The sequence below is a fragment of the Macaca nemestrina genome, chromosome 1 (genome assembly GCF_043159975.1).
Source record: "Macaca nemestrina isolate mMacNem1 chromosome 1, mMacNem.hap1, whole genome shotgun sequence".
Classification (NCBI taxonomy): domain Eukaryota; kingdom Metazoa; phylum Chordata; class Mammalia; order Primates; family Cercopithecidae; genus Macaca; species Macaca nemestrina.
Window position 1 is genome coordinate 168015716 of NC_092125.1, and position 21839 is coordinate 168037554.

General features: G+C 35.0%; 1 protein-coding gene across 5 annotated transcripts in view; it reads right to left on the minus strand.

The window, feature by feature from the left end:
• Window positions 1-21839, minus strand: part of LOC105498455 (leptin receptor) — a 98016-nt gene that overhangs the window by 12437 nt on the left and 63740 nt on the right. For all 5 annotated transcript variants that reach the window (XM_071091797.1, XM_011770595.2, XM_011770596.3 and 2 more), the window contains 10 exons: window positions 20513-20803; window positions 20237-20354; window positions 16962-17161; window positions 13495-13643; window positions 12304-12463; window positions 12114-12196; window positions 6156-6372; window positions 4235-4417; window positions 2325-2420; window positions 892-997 (listed from right to left, as the gene is read on the minus strand). In XM_071091797.1, the coding sequence (XP_070947898.1) occupies window positions 892-997; window positions 2325-2420; window positions 4235-4417; window positions 6156-6372; window positions 12114-12196; window positions 12304-12463; window positions 13495-13643; window positions 16962-17161; window positions 20237-20354; window positions 20513-20803 (1603 nt within the window). The remainder of the gene's footprint in view (window positions 1-891; window positions 998-2324; window positions 2421-4234; window positions 4418-6155; window positions 6373-12113; window positions 12197-12303; window positions 12464-13494; window positions 13644-16961; window positions 17162-20236; window positions 20355-20512; window positions 20804-21839) is intronic.

Consider the following 21839-nt stretch of genomic DNA (forward strand, 5'->3'; position numbering starts at 1 on the left):
AAGCAGACTGGAGCCACACAGTTCTGATTTCTAAAAAGCAGAGTGTCTGCTGATCATAAATGAACTGACAGCTCCAGGTCACCACTAAAAGGCTACTTTTACCACCCACTTCACCACAAAAAGTCCTTGACCCAAACTGCAGAACTCTGAAAGTCATTTTTGCCACCTCCAAGAACATACTGCTTAGGATTTCCTATTATAAGCTTGTTGTTTTCTGAATGTACATACATTTAAAAAAAAAAAAAAACCTAAATTCTTCCTTGAAGTTACGTTGTCCTTGACAGAACAAGAGCATCACCATCATGGACAAGCACCTCATTTTAAAATTCACCTTAATCAAAAACCACCTAAATCCAAAGGGCATCAGCCTAATGGCTAAGGTCAGCATGACCATAAATGACAAATAACATCTCCAACCAGAAACATTCCATCCTCCCTGACCAGAGACATGCCAGCCCCAAGATAACCTCCCCTCCTCCCAGAGACATTCCAACTCCACCATAAACTTCTCCCTCACACATAAACATTCCAAGCTTGTGATAAGCCCCCTCACCCTAAAACCAATATATACTCTTAGTCTGTAAGAGAAAGGGCTTCTGACCAAAATTGTCCAGAAGCCCCTCCCAGGTTTTATCTAAAGAAAACCTGTCTTTAACTGTTAAGCTGCATTTTGTGTTTCTTTCCTCATTATTTAACTCTTACAGTCCTAGCAAAATGGAATGCCATTTCCTGACAACAGGCCTTTCCTTTTTATGCTATCTTAATTGTATACAGACTACATATAAAAGCACTTAGAAGACTTTAGTATTCCTGATTTAGAAGGTTTTAAATCAGGGTTTGAATATGCTTAAGGACTTTTGCCTTAAAGATTCTTAACCTCAAGTACAATACCTTTGGTGCAATATTAATAATGTTCCAAGCAATAAGATGGAAGAGGAAATAATTACTGGCACAATCACATATAAACCTGCATCATTCTGGTGTTTTTCAGTATTATCTGAAAAAGAAATACGATTTACACAACTCAGAAACTTGAGGAAATATTAATTTCTTTCTGTATCAAAAATTATAGTAGACATTTTCTGATTTCATCATAAATCTCTATTACCTTCAAAACTATAAAAATAAAGAACAGGAAGATAAAAATATGTTGTGATCACATTAATAAAATACTATTTTGTTCAGCATCATATCTACTGTAAATTAGCAAAGTATTTTTTCAAATTTATTCATTTGTCATTCCTCTCTATCTGATCATGTTTACGTTATAAGGGGTCAAGGTGTTAAAACTGTTATGATGACTGTCTCAGTATCTACTCCTGGAGGACCCAACCTTCCACATCTGCCAATCTCTATCTTGCTCACTCCACACACACTGATTTCCTTGCTGTTTCTTGAACCACCAAACATCCCCACTCTTTAGGGGCTCTTCACACACTGTCCCTTTGCCTGGAATGCTTTTGCTATTTGTACAGTTACATCTTCACTGAACATCATTGATAGGCTCTTGGAAACTGCAATGTTAAGTGAAATGGCAATGTAAAACAAACCTTTTTTTTTTCTCATCAACATTATAATGAAACTACCTTGAACAAAATGATGTTATTCAAGGACCTCCTGTACGTCATGTTGCATAAAGTTGCAGTTTCCAAGAATCTATTGACAATATCAAGTAGGGTCTTACTGTACTTGCAAGGTTTTACTTGAATATTATCTACCTCCATAGAAAGACCATTTCTGGCTATCAACTAAAATGCCACATTTAATGTCATCCCTTTATCTTGCTTTTATATTCCTTCATGGTACTTATTTCTATCTGACATTATATAATTATTTATTGCCCATCACTGTCAATTAGAGCACCAGTATTTAAGATCCATAAGGGCAGAAACTTATGTTCATGATTGAATCCCCAGTGCTTAGAACAATATTCAATTAATATCTGTTGAATAATACATGTATGAATTTTTTTAATGATTTTTATTCTAACACTAGATGAAATGTTTATCTCTTGAAATATCATTGCTAGGTTGCTTAGATTTGAAGACAATTTAAAAAGTAATAACGAAATAAAAATGTTGGTATTCCAAGTACAGTAAGATGAATCAGAAATATAAGAGGCCCAGTGACTTTATTTCTATAGCTCCAGTTTTATTTTTAGAGGAAAAAAATATTTCCTTTGGAACCTCACCATGAAAAATCTACAGAAGACTCTGGACTTTTCCATGATTCTATCAGAAAAAGAATAATCAGATGGCAATATTACTACTGACAAATTAGGCACACACATTGGTACAAAAGGAAACTAAAATTATGATTTTTACCTTGAGTGAAACTATTAATTATCTTTGGTTTTCCCACTCCTTCCATAAATATTGGGTAAAGACTGAACTGGTACTTCTCAATGGGGATAAAATGATCTGAGGAGAAAAATACATAAAAGGCTCATTTATACATAATTAACAGTAGAGTTGAACATACATTTTAAAAAAGAATTAAAGTGACTATCCTATATTTCCAAACATAGAAATTACTTATTATTTATGGATTAAATTATCAAGGGAGTTTCAAAACACACTTAAGCACTTCTAATCATCTAGTAATGACAATAGTTTTCCAAATATTTTTCTAAAAAATCTTACCCAGAGACAGAAGATTGCAATTTTTCAAAGCCATGTTCCAGTGATAGCCAATTTGTTCAAGTGCAGGGTGTATGAGCTTTTTCTTTCCTTCATTTCCTTTTCCAGAGCAATATGTTCTACTACCTCTCCCTTGCCCCCAAAGTGGGCAATATTCCTTTTTTTTATAGGAATTCAGCTTACTTAGTTTCCCCATTCCATTCAAGGTAGCTGGGAGACTGTCTTGTGAAATCCTATGCAAACAAAATGGTGGTAGAGACCACGAGACCCTTTGCAATATCTGGGATTTTGATCCATGGAAAATGACCAACCCTATAGCAAAGCTCCAGATGGATCGATCCATGATTTTCACAAATGCTAATAATATATGAATATTCTAGAAGAATATATCCAGAAGAAGAGAGATCTCTGTGAAGCCTAAATTTTATATCCTCATGTTTTAAAGAAAAGCACAGAGAGTAACCACCTGGGCAGCAGTGGTGATGAACTAAATTCAGTGCAACAATTTGCAAATAAATGTACCCTGATGCTAAATTCTAGGTCCCTGATATAAAATAATGGTATGAGTCCTTAGTATGATATTGTATAATAAGATCATAGCAATCCTTAGCCTCCCTAGTTAACTTCCCTCAATCCTTACTCAGACTTAGAAATGCTGTCTTGTGCACTTATACTTTGTACTTGACTTACCTCCTGGGATAACTGGTCTACCTTTAGAAGAATACCCTGGTCTAGGTCACCCAGTTCTAGCTCCTCTGACCAGGCTAGCATTCCCACTCATTGCTAGTGGCCTTATAAGGTGGTACACGGTTTGAGGAAACAATTTGGCAGAAGATATCAGAAGCTATTAAAAAATGATTTAAGAAAAGATAAAGCTGGAAGCAACATAATCTCAAACAGTTTAAGTAGACTTTGGAATAAAATGCTATACCACTAAAAACAATGGTAGAAAAAATTGAGGAGAAAATTGACATGATATGATATCCCCTGTATAAAATATTAAAATGAGAAAATGTCAAAGGAAATAGAATTAGTCTGGGTCTGGTGGCTCATGCCTGCAATCCCAACACTTTGGGAGGCCGAGACAGGAGAATCACTTGATCTTAGGAGTTCAAGACCAGCCTGAGCAACATAGTGAGACCTTGTCTCTACCAAAAAAAAAAAAAAAATTTAATTAACTGGGTGTGATGGCATGTGCCTATAGTTCCAACTATTCAGGAAGCTGAGGTGGGAAGATAGCTTGAGCCCAGGAGGTAGAGGCTGCAGTGAGCCATGTTCACTCCACTGCACTCCAGCCTGGGCAACACAGAGAGACCCCGTCAAAAAAAAAAAAAAGAAAGAAAGAAAGAAAGAAAGAACGAACGAACGAAAGAAAGAAAGAAAGAAAGAAAGAAAGAAAGAAAGAAAGAAAGAAAAAAAGAAAAGAAGAGAAAGAGAATTCAATGTTTTGATAAAGGTTATAGGATTATATGTATTAGGATGGTAGTATCATCCATATTTTTGAAGTTTTCATTAACTGGTTATATTAATTGAATTAATAATCTGTAGTGTCATATAATCCATGAGAGCAACTCACTAAACTATAGTAAACTTACCATGGATATAATACTTCTTAACAGATGAAGAGATTCTAAGCCATTTTATTTCTCCATCTTCATTAAGATTTTTCCACTCAATAATAAAATACATTAGCTTGTAATCACTGGGTGATAGTATCCAGGAAAGAATCACACAACTGCTGTTTAAAGGATAAGCACTGAGTGACTGCACGATATTTACTGAGGGGAAAAGAAGGAAATCAATTTTTAAATTAAAAATTAATAAAAAATCTACTAATACTTTTGAGGAACTTATAACCTACTAAAGAAGGGGATAAGGAAGAGAAGACAGACAATTTACACAAATAAATATAATAAATGACAATTATTTTTATATCATGAGAGTCATTTAAACAGAGATATGGGAATATATGATATTGAAGAGAAACATGGTATTACCTAAAACCTTAAAAAAGCAATTTTGTGATGTATTCGAAAAGGCATTCTCATATGGAATACTGCACAAGCCGATTAACCATCCTCTCCCACCGATGGAGTGATACTCTCAAAGCACAAATCTCATTTTAACACCATCTGTATAGCATCCCACTTAAAAGCCTCCAGCAGATTTCTACATTTGAGGGTAAAATTCCTATCATGCTTACGAGGCCCTGAGGGCCAAGTCTCAACCTACCTCTCTGCCTTCCATGATTTTCCACACCAAAGTCACCTTTGTCTTTCTTTATTTTCTATCATGTGCCCTTGACTTTTGATCTGGCTGATCGTGTTATCAGCCAATGCTTTCCCTGCCCTCCCCTACATCTTTTGGGGAAGTTTAATTCCTACTCACATTTCAGATTTCAGTTCAGTACCACTTCCTCAAGGTGACTTCTCTGAATCTCAATGCCAGGTCAGGTTCCTTTCTTTCCTTTCATAAAATTATATTCCTTTCCTGCAGGCCCTTATCTCAGTTTGCAATAGACATTCACTTATATGATTATTTCATTAATACCTGTCTTACCTATTTGGCTCTGGATGCTCCAACCATTATAGTTTCTCTCACATTACAATTCCCACTACCTACCCAACTGAGGCATTCTACAGATATTTCTAGAATATATATACTTAGAAAATGTTAAGCGTAAAACATTGAACTGGGTACTATGGAACTCGTAAGATGCTTACACTATACATACAAAGGTAATCATAATGTAAAACAGGACATAAAATACTTTAAGAAAGACAGGAAGGACTCTGAGATTTAAAGAAGAGATAGGGCATATTCAATTAAAGCAATAAGCAAAGATTTCAAGAAGGAGGTAACACTTCGAAAGGCCTCTATAGATTGGTAGAGACAGAGAAAATTTGTGTTTGCCGTTAAAAATTTACATTTTGAATATGTAACCTAGAGTAGAAATGCCTATTGAAAGTGGGTCTCCATTCTCTGATTAATCAGATATATCAAAATTAATGCAAGGAGGTTTGTCACTCACATTAAATGAAGTCCATAGTAATTTTAAGTCTCAGCAATTAACCTGCATCCATATGTCATGCTATTACTATTTTACATAGTGTTAAATATATATTTCATATGATATAAACTTATTTTTACATATTTATATGCATGTATGTGTGAATATAAATATATATATGTATATGTATATAGGGAGAGAGAATTATTGACCTGAAGATCTCCATTGGTCCAAAAGATTTAAGTATTAGATTCACTAAAACATTCTCATATATTATAATACCATTACAACAATGTTCTCCCACATGAAAACTCAAGGACTGTATTACATGATCATTGTACAATGTACTTTGTTATTTTTCCAGACAAAGGAGAGATGAAAGGTGAAAGAGAGACTTTCAGATGCAGAGAATTGCAGGTTGCTTGAAAGATAATTTAAAATAGGAGAGTTTGCAAAAGTTAAATATTAAAAGAGGCAATGGACTACTACTCTGTACCTCTTCTTACCTTTGCTCATAGGCCATGAAAAGGTTAAATTAAAATTTGCAACAGAAGCACCAATTGAATTGATGGCCAGAACCGTAACAGTGTGTGCTTGCTCTGTCCACAGGAAAGTGAATTTAGTGTGATTTCCCACATCTTCTGACCATGTTCCATTGCAGGAAGTATGATGGTTTATCACATATCTCTGAACACTGCACAATGAGTCATTTTTCATCAGGGGCTGTAGTAAATACAGAAATTGATTAGTTTAAGGGCTGCAGTGCTTTTTATACTAACTGAGCTCACATAACTCTCATTCTACATTTCTCATTAGGAGGCAGGGGCCAGATCAGGGCAGGTACTATTACAAGGCTGAGAGGCTGGGGAAATGGATGGGATAGAGTCCGCCTCTGCCACAGTCTCCATGAAGGTATCTGGATGGTTATAGAGCATAGCAAACTTATTTTCCCCTTTTTGAGGTTTTTTTCCTAAGGCCCAGAGAATAAATCATTTGAAGATAATAAAGTAGGGATATGATCAAGCCACTTTTCTACCAAGAAGTTTCACTCTAATTTTAGAGAAATGAAAGACTGATAAGGGGTAGAGAGTTTTCTCATCTAAAAAGCAAACAAGGAATAACCCTCAGACAATGAAAAGCAGCAAGAGGAGCTGTGAAGGTGTTCATCATCATATATTAATCATAGGAAGATTTGTCATTCATTTTCCTTTCCTCTGATATGCTTGGAAGATTCTCTAGAATGTAAGAATGTCTGCAAAGGTTAACGAGCAACAGAGGATATCAAAACAGTGTCTATGGCACCCCAGCATTTCTGTCATATAATTAAAACATATCAGGTCATTAAGGATTCCAATGTAAAATAGGTATCTAGTTCAATTCTATTCTTATGTTCCACAGAGGTTAACAATGTACCCCATTTCCCCAATCAACTTCACCTGTGGCAGGTAAGATTAAATGCTGGCAATCCCTTAAAAAGCCAGAGAAGGCTGGACTGTATATCATAGACTAGAACAGTACATCTCAATTTCTTGCCCGTTAGATGCCTCTAAGGCAGAGAAAAATAAACACATGTACATGTATCCCTGCCAAGAATCATCTGGATAGGTTGGAAGTAAAATTTTAGCAGCCACCCCCAGAAAGAAACATCTCAAAGTTATGTAAATTTTGCATTTATTTGAAAAATCTATGTCAGTTTTAATGAATACTTTTTTTGGTAACCAACAAGTAAGAGAATGTTAAACTTCCTTACTTTCTGGTACTACAAGATCCTCCAGGCTAATCTCGTGTATTTTCTGCCCCAACCCTAAAATTAGCCATTTCTCTAAATAGCCCTTGTTTCTGTTATTGAACGATGGTATTAGAAATAAGTCTGGGCACATGCCTTACTACTGGATTTTAGGCCCTCTTAGCTTACAAATCATGAAAAGGTACATGCATCCTAAACCAGAATCTATCTATATCTATATTAAGCTAGATATAAGTTCATACTTGTATCCCAAACTCTAATTCATTGCCACATGTATCATCCTGTGCTTGTGTGTAACCTCCCAATCCAACAGTGAGAAATCTGAGTCCCACTGTCCACCATCCATTTACTTGCTTGTCCCCTTCCAGTGTACATGTAGAGCAGTACCATAATTGTTAGCCCATAGCCCTGTGAGAACTACATCAACTAGACTACAGTGCTTATGTACAGTTTCTTTTGCCTTTAGTCCTAAGATCCACACATTTCCAACAACTCCCCTCAAGTTCCAAAGTGGCCTTTTCTCCCACCACCTTTAGTGAAGTTGCTTCATACGCTTATAATACAAGTAGATTCCTTTGTCACAGTCTACAGTCAATCCTGGGATCCTTCAACCTCCTAAATGATTTTTTTTTAATCTACATGCATTAAGATTCACTCTTTGTGCTATGAAGTTCGAGGAGTTTTGGCAGATGCATAGTGCTATACACCCACCATTTCAGAAGTATACAGAATCGTTTCATTTTTGAAGGATATCTTAGTTGCCTCTAATTTGGGGTGATTATAACTAAAGTTGCTTAAACATTCATATGCAAGTTTCTGTGTAGACTTAAGTTTTCAAATCACCTGAGTAAATACCGAGGCTGCAATGTTGCATCATATGGCTGGTAAGGCTACATTTAAATTTGAAAGAAATTACCAAACTGTCTTCCAAAGTGGCTGTCCCATTTTGCATTTCCACCAGCAATGAATAAGAGTTCTTGCTGCCCTGCATGCTCACCAGCAATTTGTATTGTCAGGTTGTTTTTTTTTTTTTTTTTTTAGCCATTCTAATAGGTGTGGGGTTGTATCTTGTTTTAATTTGCAACTCTTTGGTGATGAATGACGTTGAACATCTTTTAATATTCATATTTGTCATCTGTATATCTACTTTGGTTAGGTTTTTCTTCAGATACTTGGTTTTTTTTTTTTTTTCATTTTAATTGAGTTGTTCTCCTACTGTTGAATCTTAAAGATTTCTTTGTGTAATTTGGTTATAAGTCCTTTATCAGATGTGTGTTTTTGCAAATATTTTCACCCAGTCTGTGCCTTACCTTTTCATCCTCTTAACAGTCTTTCCCAGATCAGAAGTTTTTAATTTTTTTTTGAAAATCAATTTATTTTTTTCTTTTTTTTATTATTATTATACTTTAAGTTCTAGGTTACATGTGCATAATGTGCAGGTTTGTTACATATGTATACTTGTGCCATGTTGGTGTGCTGCACCCATCAACTCGTCAGCATCCATCAACTCGTCATTTACATCAAGTATAACTCCCAATGCAATCCCTCCCCCCCTGCCCCCTCCCCATGATAGCCCCCGGTATGTGATGTTCCCCTTCCCGAGTCCAGGTGATCACATTGTTCAGTTCCCACCTATGAGTGAGAACATGCAGTGTTTGGTTTTCTGTTCTTGCGATAGTTTGCTGAGAATGATGGTTTCCAGCTGCATCCATGTCCCTATAAAGGACACAAACTCATCCTTTTTTATGGCTGCATAGTATTCCACGGTGTATATGTGCCACATTTTCTTAATCCAGTCTGTCACTGATGGACATTGGGTTGATTCCAAGTCTTTGCTATTGTGAATAGAAGTTTTTAATTTTAATAAAGTCAAACTTACCAGTACTCAAAACTTAAAATAAAAAACCCCACAATGATGGGGGCATGTCAAAGGAACATGAGTCAATTAAAAGAGCTCCCAATGACTGAAGCAGGAATATTTTGAGCAACAAAATAAAGTAGTATTGGATTATGACCCAAGTCTAAAATAAATGTTCATTGTCCATACTAATATAAATAAATGATTGACTAAATAAATAAATTAATGTGAGAGGACAGACAAATCTCCCATGCAGAAGAACACTAAATAATGTGTGTAGGTCCTCTACTTTCAAGTAGGTGGAACATAGCTCCTAATCCTTAAGCATGGGGACTTCATTTTTAAAACTAAAATGGAGAAAGGAGAAAAAAGAGTAACTTTCCAGTGGGAAACCAGACAACACTACCTCAGCCAGACGAGTAAGGTGAACATCAACCATGATGAGTCACATTGGTAGAATGTATCCTTAATATGATGTGATGGAATGGCATTTTACATCTGCGATCTTCCTCCCCCAAACCCGTAACCCTAATCTAATCATGAGAAAACATTAGACAAAACCCGTTTGATGGAGATTCTACAAAATACCCGACCAGTACTTCTCAATTGTGTGAAGTTCATAAAAACAAAGAAGGTCTAAGAAACTTTTACAACCAGGAGAAGCATAAGGAGGTATGACTACTAAAAGTAATCTGCTATCCTGGATGGAATCCTGAACCAGAAAAAGAACATTTGGTATAAGCTAAGGAAATTTGGATTTGAAATAAATTACAGATGAGTTAATGATGACATATCAATCTTGCTTAATTAATTGTAACAAATGTATCACACTAGTGTAAGATGTTAATACTAGAGAAAACTTGGTGTGAGAATACATAGGAATTCTCTGTACTATCTTTGCCATCTTTTTGTAACTCTAAAACTGCCTTAACATAAAGTTTAATATTTCTGAAATGCCAGAGAAATGATTTTTTTAAGTGCCATACTTATCCTCTGGCCTTGTGGCTTACTCCTTAAGCAAATCTTATCCCAGTTTAAGAAGCATAGACTTGGAGAACCGTAATCATTGAACTATTATCTCAGTTTAGGAAACCACAACAAAACAGCACAAAACAAAATTAATGAAAGGCAATTTGATTAATATAAGGCACTCAAGTTTCTGCAAAGATGGTAGATTAGCAAGGGTACTGTCTCCCTCCCACACATCATCCTTAAAGAAACCACAGAGCTTTGATGTCCAAAAAGACAGCCACTGGCCACTTGCACCCATTTAAATTTAAATTAATTAAAATTAAATAAACTTTAAAATTCAGTTCCTGAGTCACACTAGGCACATTTCAAGTGCTTAATAACCATGTGTGGCTAGTGGCTACTATATTGGACAATGCAGATATAAACCATTTTCATCATTACAGAAACTTCTATTGGCAGCACTGCTGAGGAAATGTGGAATTCATGATACGAGGAAAATATAAGAACTGTCTGGAGAAAGACAACTGTTTTGTCCTAGAGTATGTTGCGATGGGAGAGGGTAGCTATAGCCTAGGCCAAAGGGCTGTTGACTACAGCTCTGAAAGGATAAATCAAAGATAAAGAAAAGCTACTTAAATTCTGCTCAAAGCTGGCCCTACCACAAACATAGGAACATCACTGCCTGTCCCTCACTGTAGAAACTTGCAGATATCTGGAGCACTCCCATGGAGATAAAACCAAAAATATGAGAAAAATAATCTGTCGGGCAAGGCTGTTGTTTCTTATTCAGCAGTGCCCCCTTCCGCGGTGGGTTCAACCGCCCACTCAGTCTCTCAGAGTACAGGCCCTGAATTCCCCAAGAGGTGGAGATATGTATGAAATGTTCAGAATACAATAAATGTCTCATAAATGTCTGTCAGTTCTTAACGCTAACTTTAAGTCTGAAATATTAAAATGTGTTGAAGGAATTGTTTGCTAGAAAAAGAAAAGAGAGCAATAAAAAAAGAAACTAAATTTTTTAAAGACAGCAATAATAAAAGAAATGAAATAAGATAAAATCATAAAAAATTATTTTAAGAAGTATTGAAATGGAAAAGTTTAGAAATTGCATTGATTATTAACCAAATGAAATTATAGAGTAACTGGATTTAGAAACCAAATGAACATAAATTCTTATATACCACAACTTTTACATAGGCTTTGGTCTTTCATCAGGAAACCATTTTCAAACGTGTGCTCATTCAACCTTGGGTATTAAACTTACAATTCACATTTGGAGTGACAGAAATACTATTTGACTTCATGTGTTGTATTCCCAAATCAATCTTAAATTTGGCATTTACGGACCAAATAAACTATTCACTTGAAATAGAAACCAATTCATTTGGGAGAGGATACTTTGAAAATTACTAGACTACACAGCTATCATATATGGGAATATCCACTGTTTATATGCCATCACATAAATGGAATACTCTGTCATGTGTTAGATGCTCTTGGGGTTTGTGGGGAAGGTGACATTTACACTGTTCAGAATTAAATATGAATACAATTTTTAGACTACAAGAAACATTACGTATCATCTAGTTCAATCTTACATTTACACAGATGAGAAAACTGAGGCCCAAAGAGTCTAAGTAACTTTGCCAAAATAGTACTGACATAACTACAGTACGTGAAGATGAGAAGAAAATGAAAGTCTCCTAACACTATGCCAGTGCTTCAGCCACTGTACATCTTAGCTCTCTGCAAATACATCTCATAAATGAAATGAAAATACAGGATTGCTGAGCTTTCCAAAGATTAATAACAGGATTATGGACCATGAAGTAAATTTTTTAAGAGTATAAAAATACAATTTAAGAATAACGTTAAAATTGGGAATACCTTCCAAAGTAAAGTCACATTTTTCTCCTTTTTCATAGTATCTCCATTAATTATTCTCCAAAACTCAGGTCCTCTCATAGGAACTGCAAAACGACAAATTGTGTGTATGTTTTTGAAGGAAACTTTTTCAGCCATATTTGAAGTATACACTTATGTACTTTCAAAACACATTTACAAAATCTCTGCAGACCTTTTATATCCATGACAACTGTGTAGGCTGGATTGCTCCAATTACTCCAAAGTCCCAATCCATCTGACCTCTTACAGCGCACCTGAACAGCATAAACTGCACAGAAGTCTGGAACTGGGAGACTGACAGATTTTGATTTTGCATCATAAACGTCATACATCTATAAAATAAGTCAAAGCATTAGATTGCTCATTACCAACACATATGTATCTAAAGGGCCCTGAAGTACATTTATTTTAAATTTTAACACTATTCCAAAATTAAGAGAACTGATTCTGTGTTTTCTGACTTCAGAAATAGTCACAATTAGGCGAGGATTGTAAACTCCTTCAAGTCAAGGATTTTCTTATTTATCTTGTCACACCCTTGCTAATGACAAGATTTTGAACTGGTTTACTCGCAACCTTGTTTCCCAAATACTCTCTTATCCTACTACTAATCCCTGTCCACTAATCCTCTACCCACAAAGACGTTCTAAGAATTTAAACCTATTGGTTAGATAGGACCGACTGTAGCAAATCGCTGATATTCAGTATCCTTCAATAGCAGCTAAACTGTCACATTTGTTTTAGTTGATATCATTGTGATCTAATGATATAATAAGGGTTTCTGATATTTCTAGGTCTTTGCAGGCTGCCATCACAAAGCTGATGTGAAATGCCATCATAGGCACCCTTGCCACTATGGGAATGATTCTGTTTGTTTGAAAAGCAGCTTCTCCCAAAATGCATTCCATCAAACATGTATGTACTAAAAGACATTAACAGATGTTAGAGAAACAACAGTTCCTTGGAAAAAACTAGTTTGGGGAACATGAAATGAAATAAGGTCACAAATTTTTCTTTAATGAAGGACCTCTCCAAACCTTGAATATGTAATATGTATACTGTGACTACACAAGGAAGATACAGTGATACAGGGTTTCCTAAACTGATTTAACCATTTAATCTTTTTCTAAGGAACATAATATAAGACCTGTGTTCTATAAAACACACTTCAGGGAATGATGGATTTCAGGAAACTTTGTTCTTTAAAAAGGTTAGACTTAGGCAAATCTATTTAATGAAAATAGCTACAGAATACAAGAGAATGTACTTTTATGCCAATAAAATTAATCTAATGCTATTGAACTCTTAAATATTATAAAAATAGCATTTAATGAGGAAAGCTGAAGTTCTAAGTAAAAGGTACCTTCCATTGTATTTCTTTTCCACTCAAACCATAGCGAATCTGGAATTGAAGGTTATTCTCTGGAAAGACTGGCTTTTCCCAAGATATTTTCAATAATCCAATGTTTTTAATAATTTCTGCTTTCACACTGGATGGAGGCAGTGGCTTCACTAGAAATTTTAAAACAGTTTTACGTGATGGTAATTTAAATAGTAATAATGACTAAAAACATTGTGTTATATTTTCATACCTCTATATTCATCAAGCAATATCTTCTTCATAACTTTCTCACTCATTATCTCAATTGTTTCCCTATTACTTTATGTGATATATTAAAAGAGGGATTTATCACTATTTTGCAAATAAAGACTTGACTGAAAAAAGTCAATACATTATCCATGTTACTCAGCAAGCTAACAGTAGTACCTGATTAGAAATTGAACCATTGGCTCTGCATGCAAAACACACCACGCTGAACCCATGCTAAATATCAATAACAAACGGTTCTCCATTGAACTTTAATTAAAGGCAAAAAAAAAAAAAAAAAAAAAACATGGACTGCATCAACTTCTACGTGTGAGTGTGAAACTCTTATGCTGATGTGTATCATTAAATATTTCTAGATCAAGGTCAGAGATAGTATCTCAGAGCAAAGCCTTGGTTTTCTATAATCTGAGGGAAACAGGCTTTTAACGGGCAGTAATAGAGGCAAAGATGATCTGAATAGCAAGTGATTTTTAAAATAGATTCATATATATATATGAATCTATTATATATATAGGAATCTATTTTAAATATATATATATACACACACACATATATATATATAAGCAAGTCATGTAGGCATAATGTAAAAATCACAGAAATGCAAAGAAAAAGGTTATCTTCCCTGTTTTCCTATCACCTTTTTATGATGCTGCTTTCAGAGCTAAAGTAAAAACTTTAGCTTAGGCTTAGATTCACTACGTAAGTTTTCCCCAAGTTCTTAATTTTTAACTTTGAGGGCCACTCTTTCTGATGACAATATGGAAATGTGGCATATTTTAAACTAAAAGCCTGAAAGCCCAAGCATAACAGTGCGTCTCTGAAGCCCTAACTCTGTTATGACTCCAAGCATCAATTTTATGATGCATACTACATTTACATTGTCATGTCTTGATTATCTGTACTAAGAGTGGAGGATTCCATTTAGAGGACATATATTCAGTTGGTATGCCAAAACAGTTGTTAAAAATGTTAAGTACATCCATACCAACTGGTAAAGAGCTGCTCTCCTGAGGAACATCTCCTCCAGAACTGCTCAGACTGGATGCCCTCCACACCTGCCCATGACCCAGAACCTAAAAGGTCGATGCCCGGTACAGCAGAGGCCTCCGGGATTGTAGTTGGAATGGCCCTCCTCTTGGTCATTATTTTGACAGTCACCCCTTCCAATGGACAATCCAAAGTGAGAGATGGCCGTTGGCTGGAGTATGCAGAAAACAACTACAGTAGCAAAAAGGGAAGCCAAAGGGCTAATGTATGAAACCATCCAACCAAACAACCACCACCAACAAAAAGAAACCTAAATAACCCAAACCATAACTAAGGCCAAATGTAGACACTCTGTGTAAGAAAAATTAAGAGAGTTCCAGGGTTTACCTTCTTGATTTATTTCCCCATGTCTTATAAACCATACTACTGTTATGATTCACAGGGAAATCGTAACACCTGGATTGGCACAATATGGGTGTTTATTATTCTCTTGCTCCAAGTCTCACTTGCTAAAAACCAACACTGTGTAAAGGTATAGACTCCCTTTCATACGGTATTTTAAAATCATTTTTAAGCAATCAACAATAGTAGTTTTTACTGTTGAAAACAAAAATACCTAAACTTTTTCCTTCGTGTAAAGTTTGTCATGATGATTCAATTCTTCATAGACCAAAAAGGCATTCTCCACCAACCCAGCAAGATGATATATACTGTATTTCACCTCTTGATCATTTCTTGTCAGGAAAGGAAGTATCAATACTCAAGAGACTGTACGAGGTTAAATCTGTGTTTGCAATTAACTGAATCATATGAAGCGTATCATTTCTGCAGACTGGCAATGAATATCCAGTTGGCAGAAAGGATATGCTTGAAGTTACATGATTCCCTCAATACCCATGCTGGGAAGGTATGGGCAGCTGTCTACATTTTATGGATGGCAAAACAGACACAGAGTGCCTATGTGGCTAGTGCAGATTTAAAGGCTAGTAATAGGTGGAGTTGGCATTTGGATCCCAACATTGAGTTTCCACATTACCTTCTAGTACTAAGTAGGCAATATAAGCCCAACCTAAACTCGTTATTTTAGTTTTGAAAAGGATAACACCAAAGGTTATTCAGGTAACATATGTTACTGAATCCATGCTGCATTTGTCATGTCTTATAAGTGAGTGTGTTATTATCTGTGCATGTTTGGGGGAGTGTAGGAGGGTTCCTTGCTATCCTAGGATATTAAGTATCACTGCAGTAAAAAATCACTTAAATGGAATTAAACAGTGGGGAGAGAATTCATTGGGACTTTATATAGAAAAAGAAATCTAATAATTAAAACAATCTTATTCTGTATTTTTTGGATATAGATTTTAATTCAAATGTGTATTAATTAATTGAAAAACAATGACTCAAATATTGATTTTTGGCATAATCCCCCAACTAAATAGCATATATTAATATTTTTATGGAACATTATTCTAACGTGTTTCCTACTGAGGAATATTTTATTTGAGGGGAAAATTCACTGAAAATCCCAGTTTTGTTTTTGTTTTCAGATATCTTATATTGAAAACAAACATCCTCCTTAGTTATACATACATAACAGCACCAAAAGGTATTTTTTCATTCCTGTTGCACAATCATTTCTCAGATATTTCACAATGAACTTGAAAGAATATATCACGTTTTCCAAGGACTCTCTTAATATCTTTGAAATCAAAAGTTTTTTTTGAAAAGAATGTTTAAAATATAATGTATGTCATCGTTGTCTATTTCCTCCACTTCAATTTAGCTATTTTAAATGCTTCTGTGCCCTACATATCCTCACAAATTAAAGGCTTGAGTTATGAGTACTCAGATTACTGAGACCCTCAGAACATTCCAATCAAACCTTTGGAGTAAAAATACTGCACGTTTTCATAACTACACTGGAACAAAAACGTAAAATAATGCCTTATTTAGAAAAACATTACTAAAATTCATTCATAAAGACCCATGTATTTCATCTAAGAGTGTGCAGAAAATATTCCTATTGCTTAAAAAAGTCTACTACAAATAATTTGAAATGAATTCAAAAGTGTAAAACTTCCTAAGGCTGATTTTCTCAATACCACTGTAAACAGGAACGATTTTCTTTTCAAAATCTAATGTGATTAGAAAATGGCAAAATATAACATTAAACCTGCATCAATCTGCATACAAATCTGCTAACACAAATGAAGACACAACACAGCTTGACATACCCACAGAATCAGGAAGGACACATGTCGGTGGAGAGTCAAGTGAACCTAGAGGGTGATTGATCCTAATCCACATTGTATAGCCAGATAATAGAAAGATTGGCTGGAAAACGCATTCATAAAAACCATCGCTCTGCAAATAGCAATCTTTAGGCTTAGATATGGGATGAATAGATGGAATATCAAAACAGTAAAGGCTGCTCCTTTAAAAGATACAAAAATAGTCAATTAGCATACATTAATAAAAGTAACAAGAAGATACCTGAGAATTCTGATTTGTTGTTTAAAACAGCAGTCGCCAACCTTTTTGGCACCAGGGACCGGTTTCACGGGAAACAACTTTTCCACAAATGGGGGATGGGAAATGGTTCAGGATTTCGGGACGAAACTGTTCCACTTCCGATCACCAGGTATTAGAGTCTCATAAGGAGCGCATGCCCAGTTCACAATAGGGTTCTGCTCCTCTAAGAATCTAATGCCACTGCTGATCTGACAGGAGGCGGAGCACAGGTGGTAATGCTGCTCTCTTACCTCCTGCTGTGTGGCCGGGTTCCTAAGAGGCCACAGACAGGTACCGCTCCGTGGCCCGGGGACTGGGGATCCCAGGTTTAAAAGGCAGGCAGGAGGCCCGGTGCGGTGGCTCATGCCTGTAATTCCAGCACTTTGGAAGGCTGAGGCAGGCCGATCACTTGAGCCCAGAAGTTCTAGACCAGCCTGGGCAACATGGTGAAACCCCGTCTCTATAAATGCACGTCTGTAGTCCTGGCTACTTGGGAAGCTGAGACAGTAGAATCACTTGAACCCGGGAGGCGGAGGTTGCAGTGAACTGGGATGGTACCACTGCACTGCAGCCTGGGCGACACAGGGAGACTGTCTCAAAAATAAAATAAAATTAAATTAAATTAAAATAATTAAATAAAATACAGACAGTTGCACTCCATCTAAAACAATAGATGTTCTTATTAGAAAGGCATTTTTAAAATTTTTCCCAGCTATATTCCAGTTCTATATCTTTCCACAGAAACTGACAGTAACTCTTATTAAATATTTCATTAGACACTAAGTAGGGATGCAAATGAAATAAATGCTCTAAAAAGGAGAAAATGATCCAGTTAGAGACAGAACTTAAAAACAATTTGCAAATTAAACTAACACTATATATTAGTGTGAGAATATTTAAAATATAGATGAAAGTAGTCATGGAACATTCCTGAGATGGCAAGGAAGGCAAATTCCTCACACTTTAAAGAAAGAATTAAATTTCATCACAAATCCGTGATGAATATAATTTTCTAATTCAAATTAATACAAATTAATATAATACCAACTTCAGATATGTATGTGAATTATATAACCACATATATTCCTCATCTTCTCAGAGACAAAAATTTTTTAAAAATTGTATAACTGAGTCCTAGACAACACTCCACCTCAGAACCCATAAAGCAAGGGTGTCCAATTTTTCGGCTTCCCTAGGCAGCACTGGAAGAAGAACTGTCTTGGGCCACACATAAAATACACTAACGATAGCTGATGAACCAAAAAAAAAAAAGTCGCAAGAAAAATCTCACAATGTTTTCAGAAAGTTTATAAATTTGTGTTGGGCCGCATTCAAAGCCATCCTGGTCCACATGGGGCCCCGGGCCATGGGCTGGAAAAACTTGCCATAAACTCTTTTTCCTCTGGTTTGAAATAACTTCTTGGGCCAATGTTTGCTCTGAATACTATATTTAAATGGCTAAAGTAGCAATTAGTCTCTCCAAAGAGATGAGAGGAAGTTAGAAAAAGCTAAAAAAATCGATATTCTTCTGTCATTTTCTATTTTCTATACCACTTCTTTTTCTTGTCTTCTCAAAATTACAATCATGAATGTGTGTGTGTGTGTGTGTGTGTGTGAATAAATGATGGTGCATGGACAAAAATGAAAATGAGGAGTGAGGGGTCATCTGGGGGTAGAAAATAAGAACAAAGTAGAAAAGCACAGTACCAGCACACTTAGAATCAAAAAGTTGGCATCATTACCATCGTGACAGCAAAAACAATATATTGAATATTTACAAGGAGAAATTATATCACGTGATTATAATTAGGTGAAATATGTTGTTAACTCTCACAGAAACATTGTAAGTCCTATTAGTCTCTCTGTTTTTAAGACAAAGAAATTGAGACTTAGGGAAGTTAAGAAACTCACGCAAGTAAAGGTAGTTTCCTGGTTATTCTGTAAATGTTAAGAGAAACGAGGCATGGGGCTTAATATAATAGGTTTTCACAAATACCTTTCTAATGTGAAGATGCCATGAAAACAAGGTAAAGACAGATTATAAAAGTAAAATTTCATATCACAAACATTCTACTGATTTTAAAATATACATATTAGGTAGAATGAAGGCAGCTATTTGAGAAATGTATGAATTGTCACATTTTTTTCCTAATACTACATAAGAAGAGACTGGCAGCATTAGGAATAGACTTCAGATCACAGTATTGGAGAGAAGGGATTTATTTTTCTAGTTGAAAATTTATATTTTAAGAATAAATGAGCATGTTATACAAATTGAAAGTCTCCACTACAAATAAAAATACAAATTGGGACACAGTGTTTAACAGCAGTATATTTACTTGAATACTACTATGGGATATTTTAAAAATCTATCATCTGATTAAGGGTGGTATCATTTTAGATAAAATGATTTTAGAGAGAAAGGGACCACTATAAGATGATACCTTGAATTCTTTTTAAAACATAGAAGAGTAAAAATAAACAAGTACAAATTACTTCTTATTAGAACACATTACCCTTTACTAACCATAAGTATTTATTTCCTAAATAACCTCAGTTAGTTCTAAAAACCATTCATATTATCTCCTATAATCTGCTTCTACCTCTTTTTTTCCAAAACAATCTTTAACCAAATGATATGAAACTTTTATAATCTTTCACATTCTCCTCTAGTCAACTCTCTAAGTCAAGTTAAAACATACACAAACTACATTTTCTTGTTTCATTCAAGAGTTAAAATATAAATTATACAGAATTGGTTGATTTTCAGAAAAGATAATTTGAAGTAAAAACAAATTACAATTTTTTAACCTCAGGTGTGAATATTTTTCAAGAATCACCAATGTATATAATCCCTCAAAAATTTCCTGATTAATTATATTATACTTTCCTCTTTCAGGAAGCAAATAATCTGTAAGACTACTGTTGTAATATTTCTACAGAAAAATTTTATCTCACCATACCCACAGAAAAATGAAACACCAAAAATAATACATACCTACGATACCTCAATTGCAAAGTGCTTCCCGCAAGTGACTGGATTGTATTGGTTGACCATCTGCAAGTCATTTTAGTTAAGTGCCCATCAGTTTCACATGAGATATTGATATTGACATCTATTTGAAACACATTAAAATGTTAATATAAAGCAAAAACACCAAAAAATTTAATGAAAAATTTTTTTCTTACATCTTTACAGGACTCTAATATAAGGAGGTTCCATAATGAAACTTTAAGTTGTGGAACAAAATGAACAAAACCTTCATTTTCTTACCAATCACATATAATTCAGCATAGCGATGATGGCATTCATGCTCATTGCAGCAGTACACTGCATCATAGGTAAACTTTCCTCGAGGTTTGGTTTCATTCAGATTGAAAAAAGTAACTTTGCTAACATGATCACTCACAACATCATACTGGCTTTGAGGGATTTTCTCAGCTAAATTCATCCACCAAACAATCTTTTTTGAGGAAACAATCTTGTTTTCATTCTTATAGATGCAGTGAAAAGAAACATTAGATCCAACACTTGTCAGAATTTTAGGTGGAAAGTATATGACATCTGTAATGAGGGAAGAAAGGATATCAGATGAAGACAAAACACTCTGTAATTTATACCACATCGAAAAAGATTCACAACACATTGCAGAGTTATACTGCCAAAACTGAGTGTACTAAAAAACTGGATAATGCTGAAATTGCCTGTTTGTGTACAGTTATCTAGTGTCCCGAGTGCTCTCATTCGAAAGTGAATTGAGCTTCCGTGAATGTCTTCACTATCTTCTAAACACAGAGGCTTATTCATCATAAAATATGTTTTAGGGCTGGGCGCGGTGGCTCACGCCTGTAATCCCAGCACTTTGGGAGGCTGAGGCAGGCGGATTACGAGATATATATATATATATCTGTGTGTGTGTATATATATCTGTGTGTGTATATATATATCTGTGTGTGTATATATATATCTGTATATATATATGTGTGTGTAGATATATGTTTTAGTCAGTAATTGTCACTTGCTAACTGATAGACTGGAAAGTAACTAAAACAAAACATAGTTTAATTCCACAATGACATATTTTCCACCAGACCCTGCTTTGGGAATCAGTGAAACCTAGGACAAGTTCTTTAAAAAAATCACTATGAAGCAAAATCCTGAAGTAAAAATGATTGCTGCTATTGTCTTGTTTGGATACATAAAAATTTCAAGTAAGCAGGTAAATATATGAGATATAAATTAAAAAATAGGAATGTCATATGAATCATAATACAGCAATATACAAAGCAGAGAAAATTATAAATGCTGGTTTGTACTATCATTTTGAGTTATTTAATGCCAATATCCTATGGATGAGGGCAAAGAGAAGAAATATTTTCCTAAAACATGATTTTTTTAATGCCTACACATGATTCTATACTATTTTTAAAGTCCTCTATTGTTGTAAACTTCATTTGCCTATCATTTTCAAAGACACACAAGATAAAAGTAAATGATGGTTTGCATAGGAGGAAATTATTTCCACCACAGTGTACTGCAAAAACATCAGTACATTTCACAGCTGTAAAGTTAAGGTAAACCATTTTCTGCTGATAGACTA